Source organism: Tursiops truncatus, chromosome 15 (genome assembly GCF_011762595.2).
Source record: "Tursiops truncatus isolate mTurTru1 chromosome 15, mTurTru1.mat.Y, whole genome shotgun sequence".
In the NCBI taxonomy this organism is placed as follows: Eukaryota; Metazoa; Chordata; class Mammalia; order Artiodactyla; family Delphinidae; genus Tursiops; species Tursiops truncatus.
The window spans coordinates 4,100,972-4,116,346 of NC_047048.1; the positions used below are offsets into that span (position 1 = coordinate 4,100,972).

The 15,375-nt window shown below is 39.7% G+C and overlaps 1 protein-coding gene across 9 annotated transcripts in view; it reads right to left on the reverse strand.

The window, feature by feature from the left end:
- Window positions 1–15,375, reverse strand: part of RNF216 (ring finger protein 216) — a 171,072-nt gene that overhangs the window by 114,971 nt on the left and 40,726 nt on the right. For all 9 annotated transcript variants that reach the window (XM_033841349.2, XM_033841347.2, XM_033841348.2 and 6 more), the window contains exons 5-7: window positions 14,670–14,746; window positions 5,784–5,886; window positions 3,790–3,954 (exon numbers count right to left, since the gene is read on the reverse strand). In XM_033841349.2, coding sequence (XP_033697240.1) covers window positions 3,790–3,954; window positions 5,784–5,886; window positions 14,670–14,746 — 345 coding nt within the window. The remainder of the gene's footprint in view (window positions 1–3,789; window positions 3,955–5,783; window positions 5,887–14,669; window positions 14,747–15,375) is intronic.

A 15,375-nucleotide genomic window follows, 5' to 3' on the forward strand; every position in this document is an offset into this window, starting at 1 on the left:
AATAACTATAAATGGAGTATAACCTTTAAAAATTGTGAATCACTATACTGTACACCTGTAACTTATGTAATACTGTACAGCAAGTAAACTTTAATTGAAAAAAAGAAAAAAAAAAGAAATGAGAATTGACAGGTTAGACAATAAGCAAAACTAGAATAAGAACAACTTTCAAGTTGTTGGGTGTGGAAAGATTTACCCAGAGTCAAAAAAACAAAACAACAAAAAAAAGCAAATGAAAAAACCAAGGCAACTGATTTTTAACTCTATGAAAAATACAAAATTCAAAAAAAGGAAACGTTATCATAGTACATTACTTGCCCTAGCAGTGAACATTTCCATAGTCATAATAATGACAATTCTAAAAACAGATTTAAAAAAAGCTGTATGCATCTAAAAGATGAGTGTGTGTTAGATCTAGAACCTCCATCTACCATAAAGAGTAAACTATAACAAATGAATCAAGCATAATAATATGTTCATAAATGTGGAGGTAAATACCAGAAAAAAAAAAACATATAGAAGAGGATGAAGAAGGGGGCTTCAGCCTGCCATTTACAAAATTATAAATGAGCATTTTGCCACTATTGTATTTTATTTATTTAAAAAAAATTTTTGGCCGCGCTGCACAGCATGCAGGATCTTAGTTCCCTGACCAGGGATTGAATCCGCACCCACTACAGTGGAAGTGCAGAGAGTTTTAATCACTGGACAGCCAGGGAAGTCCCTGCTTTTTTAAACTATGGAAATTAATTAGTTTGATAAAAATAAACATTCATTTTAAGAAGTAGTTCCTGTTGTGAATTTTAAGGATGACCAGTTCTCTCCAGTTTAGAAGTTATTCATTGAAAACACTTAGTGCTGACAGCATTTCTGTCCCTACAGAACTTTACAACCAGAAGAAACATTACTGCAGCTGCACTGGGGTCTCCAAGAAGCTCACCCACAGGATACACCCATAAAAAGAGTGGAGCTAAAATATCCACAAGTGCACACACATGCGGGTAGAGTCTTCCTGCACTCTGGGCCTCCATACCACAGGCTTGCAACAAACCAAAGTGGGCCCTGCTGGTCACAGGCCTCTCTAGCATGAATTCAGCGCTGCAAACCTAAGGAGGCCGAACCACGCAAGGCTCTTGTGCTCTTGTACTACACTAAGGACCAACTCTGAAGATAGCACTGAGTAACCGTTAAGTCAAATGGTTTGAAAATTATTCTGTAGCACACAGAGAGAAGTGTGAAGGGATGGGAACTTGTTACTGAAACTTGATATATGTGAGGCACTGTGTTATAGGCCTGCTATATATTATCTCATCTAATTCTCACATTACCCATCTAAGACATCCACTATTTACTAACAGAAAACTGAAGCTCTGCAAGTTTAAGACACTTGCTCAAAGTCACACACCAAAGTGGCAGAAGTAGAATTAAAATTCATGAGAGAGAAAAAAAAATCAAACCTAAGTTTGATCAAGATTCTAGATGTAACCATCAATTTATACAAAACTGAGGGGAGAGAGGAATCATTTAATTACAATGCAGGGGTGCAGTTAGCAAAATCTAGACTGTGAAAACCTGTAAGATAAAACAATCCAGTTTTCCCCAACAAATAGGCAGTAAGGAAAAATAAAGGGGGAAGAAAGAGAGAGAGCTTACAGATTTTTAAAAAGAGATTTAAGAAGTTATCAATCAACTGCAATAAACAGATTTTACTTGGAACTCTATGACCAAACAAGCTAAAGATTTTTGACATATTCAGAGAAATCTGAATGCTGACTGGATATCTGATGATGTTAATTTTTAAGCTGCGATAATGGTATTTTGATTGTGTTTTAAAAATTATTTTGTCTCTGTATTTATCTTTTAAAGATAAATACTGAAATACCTATGGATGAAAAAAATGAAATGAAGCTTGGAATTTACTTCACAACAGTCTGGGAGGGAGAAGTGTGTAGGGGTGGAAATACAATACAACAAGATTGGGCAGGAGCTGATAATTGCTGAAGCTGAGTGACAGTAAGCAGGGGTTTTTTACAATATGATCTTTACTTCTATATGTGTTTGATGTTTATAGTAAAAAGTAAAAAAAAGAGAAATCCACGGAGAATTGACTTTGTCTTCAGTCAGCATACCCTCCCAAAGCAATCATCATGTTTGGGGAGTGGCACAGGGAAGACATGCTATTGCTGAAACTAGGAAGCATCTCCGGGTGTGTTTTCTACATCCCTGTCCACGTGAGTGTAACTTCCTACAAGGCAGAAGTCTTGTGCACCATGTCCATAGAGCAGGGAGACTTTCTGATTGAGCACATCAGATTTTAGCTTCTGTCAAACATTATTTCTCCTTAAACACCTTACATTCATTCAAATAGTCCAACCCACCTCTTTCCAAAATCCTGCAAATTTTTAAATTACCCACTAAAACAAGCAGACACAATAAAAATATAAAGGGTCAGAAAAACAAGGAAAAGGATAAGGAAGGTATGAACAAGAACTGAGCCACAAAGCCCTACAACCTCCCACCCATATAACTAGTAGGCCTTCAGTGGGGAGAAGCATGTGCGAGTACAGTTTTACTTATCTCAGGATGGCGGCAGGGACGTTACCAATGAGGACCAGCCCACACCCAGACCACAGGGGTTGTCTCCTGCTGCTGCCCTCTTACTTCTCATCTAGGCTCCCTGGGAGCTCAGAAAAGGTGTGAGGCACCAAAGCATCAGTAAAGACACCAGGCAGGGCCTAAAGATGAAAGAGCCCCTTTCTTTCTCAAGGTCGTTATTTTGGGGGGGAAGCTGTTTGTCTGTTTGTACGTGACAGTACAAACATTCCCTCTTTAGCATGGGGAATGAGATTCAGAAACAGAAGGCACTATCTCTGTGTTCCCTTCAGAGTAATTTTACCTAAAATGAACCTACAATTAGGAGTTTGTTGCCAGCTGCCTAAATGTTATCAGTCTAAAGGTGGAAGGGGCCTACACGCAGCAAATTCACCGATGTTCACCTTCTTTCAGGTTATGACCCAGTGGGTATTTTAACCGTTAAAGTAACTCCACATTTGCTTGTCTTCTGGAAAGAAAAGCACACTGCTGAGAATCACCAGAACTTCAGCAGGAGAAATGGATTTAAAGGCAGGAGAAAGAGGAACAAGTCAAGGACCTGCTGGTGCTCACTCTTCCATCCTGGCTGACTGCCATGAAACGGGCACTGTACAATGGACTTCACTAAATGAAGCACGTCTGCTACCCACTAGTGACCAGCACCCTTCCAAGCCCTGGAACAGAGGCCCTTACATGGAACCTTATTTAGGGCCCAGAAGAAAAAAACAAAACCTCGAGAGCTTTCAGTTAGCTGCCTACTCGCTTCTGAGGCAAACCACCACTCCCTGGGCAGAGCTGGGTTCCTGGGCCCTTTACAGACTCTACATGTAACTGCTAACTGAGCCATCTGGGGGAGGATTGTGGTGGCCAGCTCCAAGTCAGAAAGCAAATGAGGGAGGAATAGCACTGAAATGCATCTTTTACACTCTAGTCATCCGCATTCCATGGGAAAATTCATTACCTTCCACGTCTTTATGGTCAAACCAGAACCTCCCTGCTTCTAATATGTATTTCTTTTCATTCAGTTCTTCCTGATCAGCAAATACCTTTGTCTATTTACCTTCGCCCTGACAAACTCCTTAGCTCTTTACCATCATAAACCATGCCAATTTCCACAAGCTGAACTCTTCATTCTGTTATCATGGGAAGGAGTAGTTAGTCAAGGTGTGACCCCAGCAGGAAGACCAAGTAGAGCACCTTTCGGGTGATTGCATAGTGTCCTTTGAGCTCATGCAGGGCCCACTTGATGTCCTGACTGCTGAGCATTTTGAAGTCGGCCATCAGGAGGTCAGCAGCTTGGATGAAGCAGCGCTGGTCAAGAGGAGCCAATTTAGAATAGTCAAAAAAGTCTATTTTAGGCAACTGAAATGAGAGAGAGGCACAACATTAGAGGCCAGACGGTGCATTTCCTACGAGGGGGAAATCATTTGAAGAATTATTTACTACAGAATAGAATAATCTGACTTGTACTCATAATTACTCTAAAGGAGGATACCAACCCTGAATAGAGATGAAGAAATGATAGTTCAGAGAGGTTAAACAGTCTGTCTGGAGTCTGAAGACTAGTTTTACTAGTTGGAACTATGAAAAAGTATAGCTGGGGATTTGAACCCAATTTTTTAGCCATTTTCTTTTCACAAAATGTTTAGAAAAATGAATTTTTTTCCAGCTACAAAATACAGGCATACTTCAGGGAAACTGCGGGTTTATTTCAAGACCACTGCAATAAAGTTAGTATCACAATAAAACGAGTCACACAAATATTTTGGTTTCCCAATGCAAAGAAAAGTTAAAGTTATGTTTACACCATACTGTAGTCTAGTAACTGTGCAACAGCATATGTACAAAAAAAAAGTACATGCTGCAATTAATAATTTATTGCTGGGCTTCCCTGGTGGCGCAGTGGCTGACAGTCCGCCTGCCGATGCAGGGGATGTGGGTTCGTGTCCCGGTCCGGGAAGATCCCACATGCCGCAGAGCGGCTGGGCCCGTGAGCCATGGCCGCTGAGCCTGCGCTCCGCAATGGGAGAGGCCACAACAGTGAGAGGCCCGCGTACCACAAAAAAAAAAAAAAAATTTACTGCTAAAAAATGTTAACCATCATCTGAGCTTTCAGCAAGTCAATCTTTTTGCAACAGTAACACCAAAGGTCACTGATCACAGATCACCATGAAAAATGCAGTAATAAAGTCAGAAATCTTGTGAGAATTACCAAAATGTGACATAGAGACACGAGGTGAACAAATGCTGTTGGAAAAATGGCACCAACAGATTTGCTCAAGGCAGGATTGCCACAAACCTTCAATTTGTAAAAAAAATTGTAACATCTGAAAAGCACAAAAGTAAAGAGCAATAAAATGAGTAATACCCATACATAAAAGAAAGAGTCAAAAAGAATTTGTGGTAAGTAGAAGGATGGTACAACAGATCCCAGTGAAGCAGTTCTGAACTATACTTTCCTTCAACAGCTTAACACACTAAATGCTAGTCTGGATCACAAATGAAGACAATGATTAAGATTTCTAAAAACCAAACTTTATATCTTGATACAGGATTTGGTTACACAGGTGTATGTACTGTATATAAATCTTATACAAAAAGAAAAACTGTAAACAGACATTAAACTCTAGGCAATAATCTGCATGCTAAAGTATTTACGGGGCAGTGTATTGATGTTTTTGCAATTTACTTTGAAGTGCATTATAATGAAATAAAATATGAAAGGAATGTGCTGATGGACACAGGGATGGACATGTGACAAAATGGACATAGTAAAATGTTAACTTTTAATAGTCCTGCTGGTGGATATATAGGTAATCAATGGAAAAGCCTTCTAACTTTACTGTATGTTTGAAAATTTCATAATAAAATGTTTAAAAAAAACCTAAAATGATACAAATAATCCGGTCCAATTCTTGTTTATCTCAGGAACTTCCTTTGTAGAATTAAAGATATGGAGGATTTGTTTAATTCTTTGTGGGGAAGGGAAGATAGAGTTACAATGAAAGAAGTCAAATACAGAATTCAAAGTGACTCAGATGGAGAAATCCCACTAAAATATATATTCTGAAATCCTCTTTTCCTGGATTGTCTTAAAAAATGTGTCTTGACAAAGCAGTTTATTCCCTTAAAAATGATGAAAAGAGCAGAGCATTTCCAAGTAGACACTGCAAAACAAGAGCACAACTTGCCTTTATCTCATCTTGGCTGGCAAGCAGGCTGCTATTGGGATTGATAAGGACTCTATCTTCTCTCTTTGGATAATCTGGATTTTCCAGAAGAAAATTACAAAGTCTGCAAAAATAAATGATGTTACTTTCATAGTGCTTCCCAATCCCACACCTGCCCATTGATTCAAATGTAATGTGTGAAAATAAAGTTTCTAGACACACATTATAATTGACCTATCAGGGAATTAAAATGTTTGCAGATCAGAAAAACAAAACAAATAGACAAAAGACAGTTACACTGAATCTCTATTTTTACTTGCTAATTTAAAAAGTAATATACATACTGAAATATAAACTCCGAAGTTTTTCTATTAGTTGGGTATCAATATAATGAAGTCACTGAAATTCTTACTGGTTGAACTGTATGGAGAAAAGTTTGTATTTACATTCACAATTAAAAATAGTTTTCTGGGCTTCCCTGGTGGCGCAGTGCGGAGCAGCTGGGCCCGTGAGCCATGGCCGCTGAGCCTGCGTGTCCAGAGCCTGTGCTCCGCAATGGGAGAGGCCACAACAGTGAGAGGCCCGCGCGCAGCAAAAAAAAAAAAAAGTTTTCTAAGAGTTAATAAATGGAACATAAAAGACCTTCTACTAATTCATTAATACTTCTTTTAACCCTACGGTAATAAATCCCCATGACAATCTGAGGGATGCTCAGTTTACTGTAAGGCTGAAGGAACAGACCATGTTTGCTTAAGAACAGACTCTCCTCATACCAAACTAACAACCCTGTCTTTTTATCACTACTATGAAATCCTTCAAAAGTAAGGATATAGAGAATAAGATAACATGAGAGATGTATCACCACCCAGATTTACAAATGTTAACTAAGAAGGCCTTTCACCCTAACAACCAAAGAAGCAACGAACTGTACTCCTGGGATGATTCCACACAGACAAGTACAGCCTGGTGGTATGCAGCACGAGCCACTTCAGTAGCAAGAAAGCTTCCCAGTTACAGGGCAACCGGGGCTTCCCCTCTCCTCTACCTTCCTTCCCTTGCTCCTGCAGATTCTGAAGATGACTCCACTGCCTCGAAGGTGCCCCACCATGATTCTCACTCAACTCCCTTCTCCCCAGGTCTCTCCTGTCCAGTGTCAGGAGCGCAGCCTCTAATTAAGACAGGTCTAGCAGGAAGAAGACAGAGAAAAGGTGTTCACCTCCAGCTCCTCTTCTCACCAAGGGCCAGTGTGTGGGGACTAAAAACTAGGAAGGCATGCTTCTTTTGCAATCCCCCTCAGGGCCCTCAGCACTGGCCGGAATACAAAGCCCAACTGCAAAGCCCCCTCTTCCTCCTACTCCAGGACCGGTCAGCACATCTCAACACCTTTTTCTTCATCATCACTACCAGGAGTCCCATGCTTCTTACTGTTAAGCTCTCCTCTTCCTATCACCACGCCCAGTCTCTGAAACATAATGCCAGAGGCCTGGAGAGGGAAAAACCCCTTTCCCATATTACAGTAGTAGCAAGGGGAGACACCCCTAGTCAAGAATTCTGAGCACATTTCCCATTAAAAGCATTGTCACTGATGGTGACTCTTTGTTCCAGTACAAACTGATGAGCACCACAGGTTATACAGATCTCTGAAGGCTAAGCTGAGAATCATTCACTGTTAAGAACCCAGTATTTGTGGAGAAAGGCATGAAGTTCCAAACAACCCCTTTAACATGCACAACTGGACATACTACAAACCAGATGTGGAATAGCTCCTCCATTCCAATCTTACCTGTTTGTAACGTTCTGATAAGTGTGGCTACCACAGGCCAACAAACTGCCCCAAAACCAGGAATTTGGGGAAAGATAAAAAGGTCACATATAAAGAATCTTTTTTAATAGAATAGCCATGCATGAGTGAAGCCAGAGGTCTCCTAAGTGGGACGCATGGAAGATGATCTGCTAGGGTGTTGGAAGAAAGTAGTAAAACTTGTTTCTAGTTTTTAAAATCTCATCCTTTAAAATGTTCTATTTTTATGCACTTCCTAAAGTACATGCTATAGAACAGTAGGTATAATTTCTGAATCACCCCCCAACCCCCGGCCGCATTTTAGAGGTTCTTCTCTTAGCAATTCATTTTATATTTTCAACACTATTAAAAACTTCACATATCGAAATGCTTGTCAGAACTCAAATCTGCCCACCTACTGATATTATTTCATGCTTGATCTGACCTGACAAGCTACAGGGTTTCGAGAAAGCACTCCCACTAAATAAGCCAAGCTAATATTCCAAGCTTTTATTCTTTAATAGTTGTTTGCTGCCTCGATCCAACTTAAGTTGCATCACATGTGAGTGAAAAGTCTTAGTTAAAGCGTCAAAGAGTAGGTTACCATCACAGCAGGTTCTCTGGTGAACAGGCCCCTCCTGCTAAAATGACCAGCTGGTTACATCTAAAGGTGACTTAAAGACTGCACACAAAGTGACTGAGAGTCAGCCCCACAAAATACCAGCTTGCTCAACTCTGCTTTGGGCCTCCTTTCGGCCCTACATTACAACATTCAACTTAGTTTTGAGAATTAACAACTTAGTCTCAACAGCCCAGGGACGAAAGGAAAGCAGTGTCAGGAAAATCATACTGTAAGTTTCAAAAGATTCAATACCATTATTGAACATTCCCTTTCCTTTGGAATTCACAAGAATTTATGTTTAAGGATGAATATTTGCTTTTCAGTGATGCAAACGGCACAGAGTCAGTAAGCCCCTAGAAAAAATGACATGTATGAGACTCAGGAGGTAGGAGAACAGAATTGTCACAGAATCTGTCAATTTGATCACACTTTACCGATATTACATTGAAGACTAATTTTGCAGATACTTAAAAAATAATATATTCATCCACAGAATGAGAGGGAAACATTATAGTATACTAAATTTCTAAAAGATTACTTTAATATTTACTATAAGTTATTTAAAATTCTACTTGGTATCCTATTCAAATCAGTATTCTGTAACTAAATGTGCTAGGTATATACATTTATAGTTTCTAAAATGAACGAACATTATGCTTCATAATCAGGAAAATATTAACAAAAAAAGGAATTCAATGATACAAGAGAAGGAGTAAACAATTTACATAGGAGGGAAATACAATTAGTAAACAAATACATGAAAAATGGTACATAGCTAATTACCAAAGAAACGCAACTAAAATATTACTTACTTTATGCCTCGTTAAAATAAGACTACTCTATATTGTTGAGGAATGATTAAACCAATTCATATACATCTCTAACAGCAACATAAACTGGCACAACTCCACAGGAAGGCTATTTGTTAGTTTGTTTTTGCTGCGCTACTTGGCTTGTGGGATCTTAGTTCCCCAACTAGGGATTGAACCCAGGCCCTCCGCAGTGAAAGCGCAGAGGCCTAACCACTGGACTGCCAGGGAATTCCCTGGAAAGCTCTTTGGAAATATGTTTCAAGGATCATGAATCTGTTTATAATCCCTGATCCCAAATCTTAACTTTTAGGGTTTCAGCATACCGTGTATAACAAAAAAAAGGAAAAGTACTACATGGAATAATGCAGAATGTTTATCAGAACACTAGTGAAACTATGTACAGGAAAAATATTTAACAAAGAGGAAAATTCAATAGAATAATTTTTATTAAAGGTAATCACTAATAACACCATAAAAAATATTTTTTTACATAACACTATTTCATGAAAAAGATATCCAAAATTGTATTTACCCTCCAAAAAAAATTAGGTTTTCATTCCAAGAACTAAAAAGGTACGTTAAAAAAAATCAGTTTGGACTTCCCTGGTGGTGCAGTGGTTAAGAATCCACCTGCCAATGCAGGGGACACGAGTTTGAGACCTGGTCTGGGAAGATGTCACATGCTGCAGAGCAACTAAGCCCGTGTGCCACAACTACTGAGCCTGCGCTCTAGAGTCCTCGAGCCACAAATACTGAGACTGTGTGCCACAACTACTGAAGCCCACACACCTAGAGCCCATGCTCCACAACAAGAGAAGCCACCACAATGAGAAGCCCGCACACCGCAAGGAAGAGCAGCCCCCACTCACCACAACTAGGGAAAGCCCGCGTGTGGCAACGAAGACCCAACGCAGCCAAAAATCAATCAATCAATCAATCAGTTGTTTTTTAGTTGAGTGGAAGTCTAGGAGATATTTTTCATTGTAAAAATGTAGCTATTTCTGCTCAATTTTGCTATGAATTTAAAACTATTTCAAAATTAAAGTTTATTAATTAAAAATAATGCAGTTGCCATCATGTTGTTTACATACTCAAAAAGAAAATATTTTAAAACCTTAGAATAAAACAGCACCTTCACTTCTAGTAATGGCAGACCAATACTCCCAAAGATGAGAAACAAGACCAAAATTAAAAAACAAAATTAAAAAATTTCTACTTGAAGGTATCACTAGCCAACAGGGTGGTAAAGAAGGCCAAGTCTGGGCTTCCCTGGTGGCGCAGTGGTTGAGAGTCCGCCTGCTGATGCAGGGAACACGGGTTTGGGCCCCAGTCCAGGAAGATCCCGCATGTCGTGGAGCGGCTGGGCCCGTGAGGCATGGCCGCTGAGCCTGCGCATACGAAGCCTGTGCTCCGCAACGGGAGAGGCCACAACAGTGAGAGGCCCGTGTACCGCCAGAAAAAAAAAAAAGAAGGCCAAGTCTGGTTAAGACTAGGGGCTTGGGAGGCATGTACAAGTATGCTCATAGCTGCATTATCTGCGATAGCTAAAAAGTGACAACAACCCAAATGTCCATCAAAAGTAGAGGGAGGGGCTTCCCTGGTGGTGCAGTGGTTGAGAGTCCGCCTGCCGATGCAGGGGACACGGGTTCGTGCCCCGGTCTGGGAAGATCCCACACGCCGTGGAGCGGCTGGGCCCCGTGAGCCATGGCCGCTGAGCCTGCGCGTCCGGAGCCTGTGCTCTGCAACGGGAGAGGCCACAACAGTGAGAGGCCCGCGTACCGCAAAAAAAAAAAAAAAAAAAGTAGAGGGAAAAATTTAATTACAGCATTTTCATACAAGTGGAATACTACTTAGCAACGAAAATGCATGAACTATAGTTATACACAGCATGAAAGAATCTCACAAACATAATGTTGAAAGAAGCCAGTCACGAGAGAATACAGACTACATGATATCTTCATACAGCATTCAAAGATGGCAGCAATGCTCTATTTTTTGAAGATTGCTGGGTGGTGGTTACATGAATGTTTTATTTGTAATAATTTATTAAGCTGTGCATCTTTATTTTGTGCATTTTTCTGTATGTGTATTATAGTTCAAAAATAAAAAAATTAAGTTATACACAATCCAGAATATGGAGGAAAGGCTTGAGAAGAATGAATGGCGTGTAAAATAACAAAATGGCTTCCCCTTCCAGCAGTATGGAAGATTAAGTACCAATTAAGTACCCAGGCAGTCTCCAATTGAAAACTGCTGAATGAAATATTAAAATAAAACTTTTAAAGTACACCAAAATGTTTAAGTTAGTAAGGCGTTTTCAGGAGTCCAAATCTAAGTGAAACTGACACCCCTGAGAAATAAGCTAAACACAGAAGCTAGTTTTCCTGAGGGCATTTGTTGATCCTAATAAACGTGAGCCCTTAGTTTTCACGGGGCACACAGGATAAGAGACAAAGCTCAGAGACCACATGGAAAAGCATGCCTTAACACTGATGCTGAGTGGACGGATGGGAAAACAGAACTCCTCCTGAGAATTTGTGATTACCCAGTCCTCATCCAGGACTAAAGTCTTACTACCCAGGTAAGATAAAACTTCCAGACAACAACCTAAAGTAGTATTAGACTGACATTGCCCTGAGGAACATGACAGAAGTTAAAGCAAATCCTCCCTGAAGGAACCGTTTCTATCAAGACCTCAAGTAATGCGCTCACAGTCAAAATCTACAAGATAACGCAAGGAAACAGGACACCATGAGGCCAGGAGAAACAACAGAATGAGATTCACAAGAACTTCATGTGTCAGAATGATCACACCCAGAACACAAAGAAGTTATGTTTATTGTTTTTAAAGACCTAAAGTGATTAAAAATACAAACAAAAAATAAAACACTATTAGAATGGCCTGAAGAATTAAAGAATAAAAATACTAGAAATGAAAAACATATAGAAACTGAAATTAAAAACATAACAGATGGACTTACTAGCAGATTATACCCCACTGAAAAGACAATTGGTGAGCTGGAGGTTAGATCTGAAAAATCATCTGGAATGCATCTCAGAAACAAAGAGATGATGTTAAGAGCCATCATGGACAAGGGTTAGAAGAAAAGTGTTACAGAAGGGGGGAAAAAGAGAACAGGGCAGAAGAATTATTTAATGAGAAAGTGGCTACAAAATTTCCAGACCTGACCAAAATCATCAATCTACAGCCCAGCACAGTCTATATTCTAACTGTATTGCCTTAGTGAAATATACTTAAGTGCAAAAATAACTACAAAACATTGTTTACTTCACTCAGTAGAGGTATTAGTACTAGTAACATCGGTACTACAATGTTAAAATTATTTTATGTATATTTTAGGATAAAGAAAATAAATATATTAATGTTATTAGAAATTACGTTTTTAGTGGAAGAAAAAAACACATAAACATAAAATTCAGAAAGATTGAGAAAAAAATTTTAATTTTAAATTTGAATGGGAAATTTTGAATATAAATTCATGATTTTAAAAAAAACTTATTTTCTTGGTTTGTCCCTTAAAAAGGTCCTAGAAGTAATGACAGGCTAGTAGGTATGATGAGCAAGTTTAGCCCCAAGATGTTAGTTTATAAATAACAATCTTCATTCTAAGAAACCTGGATTTCTTGGGGGAAATGACAGATTCCAGGTTTTCGGCAGAGAAGTTCAAGGTAAGCCTGGGGTAACTTAGCCTATTAGAAAGCCAGGATGTGCTCAAAGACTAATGGAGTCATGCTAAAAAGACACAGGTGCATCTTAAGAAGCTCCTACTGGTCAAATTTAGGATAATTCAGTTTCAAAAAGAAAAAAATTATAAAGCACCACTTATACAAACCTTTATGTCTACAGAGATTTAAAAAAGAGCACAGGGCTTCCCTGGTGGCGCAGTGGTTAAGAATCCGCCTGCCAATGCAGGGCACACGGGTTCGAGCCCTGGTCCGGGAAGATCCCACATGCTGTGGAGCAACTAAACCCGTGCGCCACAACTACTGAGCCTGTTCTCTAGAGCCCGAGAGCCTCAACTACTGAAGCCTGCACACCTAGAGCCCGTGCTCTGCAGTAACAGAAGCCACCGCAATGAGAAGCCCACGCACCGCAACGAAGAGCAGCCCTTGCTCACATCAGCCAGAGAAAGCCCGCGTGCAGCAACGAAGACCCAACTCAGCCAAAAATAAATAAATTAATTAATTAAAAAAAAAAAAAAGCACGCAAGAAATAAAAGGCAAAATCTTCCTTACAGCAGAATGCCAGATAATAACCTAGGTGGTGGATACAGGGTGTTCTTTCAACTTTTTATGTTCAAAAATTACAGGGGGAAAAAAATCAGTAACATTAAAAAAAAAGTAAGTGGTGGACTGTTCTAAATTAAAAAGCTAAAAAGATAAACAAATACATTTGAAACCTTGATTCCATCTTGGTTTAAAAAACTGGTAACAGTGCCTGCCTCTGGACAGAGGGGGAGAGATAGGGCTGCCAATGGCACCACAGTGCCTTTGTATGAATTAGAAAAAAGTACCTCCTCTGGGCTGCTAACCTCAGACAGAGGGCCCTTCCTTCTTGGTTAAGGCAGCCAGCTCCCACTCGCACCCTTGCTGAGTTCTACGGTACAGAATATAATCTTTGAGGACAGAGGTTTAGTATCCACCTTTAATTAAAATAATCTGTATTAATTAGCCGAAAATTTGATCAAGTTCAATACCTACTGCTCTTTACAAATTTACAACTGTTCCACCTCTGCATACTAGAAGGAGGTGAAAGAGTATAAGAGGAAAGAGACTTATTTTTCATTTTGTATTCTTTGGGACACTTTTATTTATTATTATTTTTTTTGTTTTGCGGTATGCGGGCCTCTCACTGCTGTGGCCCCTCCCGTTGCGGAGCACAGGCTCCGGACGCGCAGGCCCAGCAGCCATGGCCATGGATCCCACATGGCCATGGATCCCACATGGCCAAGGATCCCACATGCCACGGAGCGGCTGGGCCCCGTGAGCCATGGCCGCTGGGCCTGCGCGTCCGGAGCCTGTGCTCCGCAACGGGAGGGGCCACAGCAGTGAGAGGCCCGCGTAACGCAAAAAAACCCCCCAAAAAAACATACTTATCAACTTTATAATGAAAATTAAAGAAGACACTTCCATACCTTTCTCCATATAGGCAGAGTGGCTACAGAATACTTTGTTACAAATATAGGGAAGAATATATCTTTAACATCCTGACCAAAATATGGGTAGTATCAATGCTAAGAATTAACTAAACATCTTAATTCTATAACCATGCATGATTCTATACAAGATCCAGAAAACAGTCTGTATACGACTAAAATTAAAACTATTCTAATAGGATGATTCAAAAAGACATAACGCTAACTGAAGTAAGGCAGCCGAAAAAGGACAAATATTGTGTGACTCCACTTACATGAGGTCTCTAGAGGAGCCAAATTCATAGAGACAGAAAGTAAAACAGTGGTTGGCATGCACTTGGGAGAGGGAGTGGGCACAGGTTCAGTTCGAGAAGATGAAGAAGTTCTGGAGATGGATGGTGGTGATGGTTGTGCAAAAATGTAAATATACTTAATGCCACTGAACTGTACACGTACAAATGGTTAAAATGTCTTGTGTTATGTATATTTTACCACAATAAAAAAGAAGAAAGAAAAAAAGCGTGGTGGTATACTTACACATTCAAATCATAGTAATTTTTCAAATGAATTATTTCCTCAATATACCCATGTGCTACATCTGGAAATCTTACTTCCTAGAAGGGAATAAAAAACATTATTTATATTTCATCCCCTGGTATGGTTTCAAATTGCAATAAAAACCAGATGGCAAAAAGTACATAAAATGACTAAAGACTAGAAAAGGACTGTAAAGCAGTTTTGTGTCTGGCTTAAACCTTCACACAAGGTGCCCAGATTTATCTGTCTACACAGAATATGGAATTTAGAAAGGTACGCAGAGATCACCTGGTCCTCTGCCCCCATTCTGCATGTCTATTCTATAGTCTTCCAATAAATATTGAACATCTCTGCCCAAGCAAAGGAAGTCTAAAGACAAATAAAACACTTTCTAGTGTATACCCTCAGAAGCACACAATCTAGTAGACCAGATGAAAAAACCTGGGGGAAGAAGGGTTAAAAGACTGTTCCAAGGCAAAGAGCAGCCCACAGAGCCCTGCATGACTTTCTAGGTCAGTGCTATCTAACAGAACTTGGTACAAAGGTGGAAATGTTCTATTCTGTGCTTTCCAACACGGTAGCTGTTCAGCCCTATGTGGCTACTGAGCACTTAAAATATGACTGGTGCCACCAGAAATGAAATTTAAATTTTATTTAATTGTAAGACATTTAAATTTAAACAGCCAAATGAAGCTACTGTATTGGA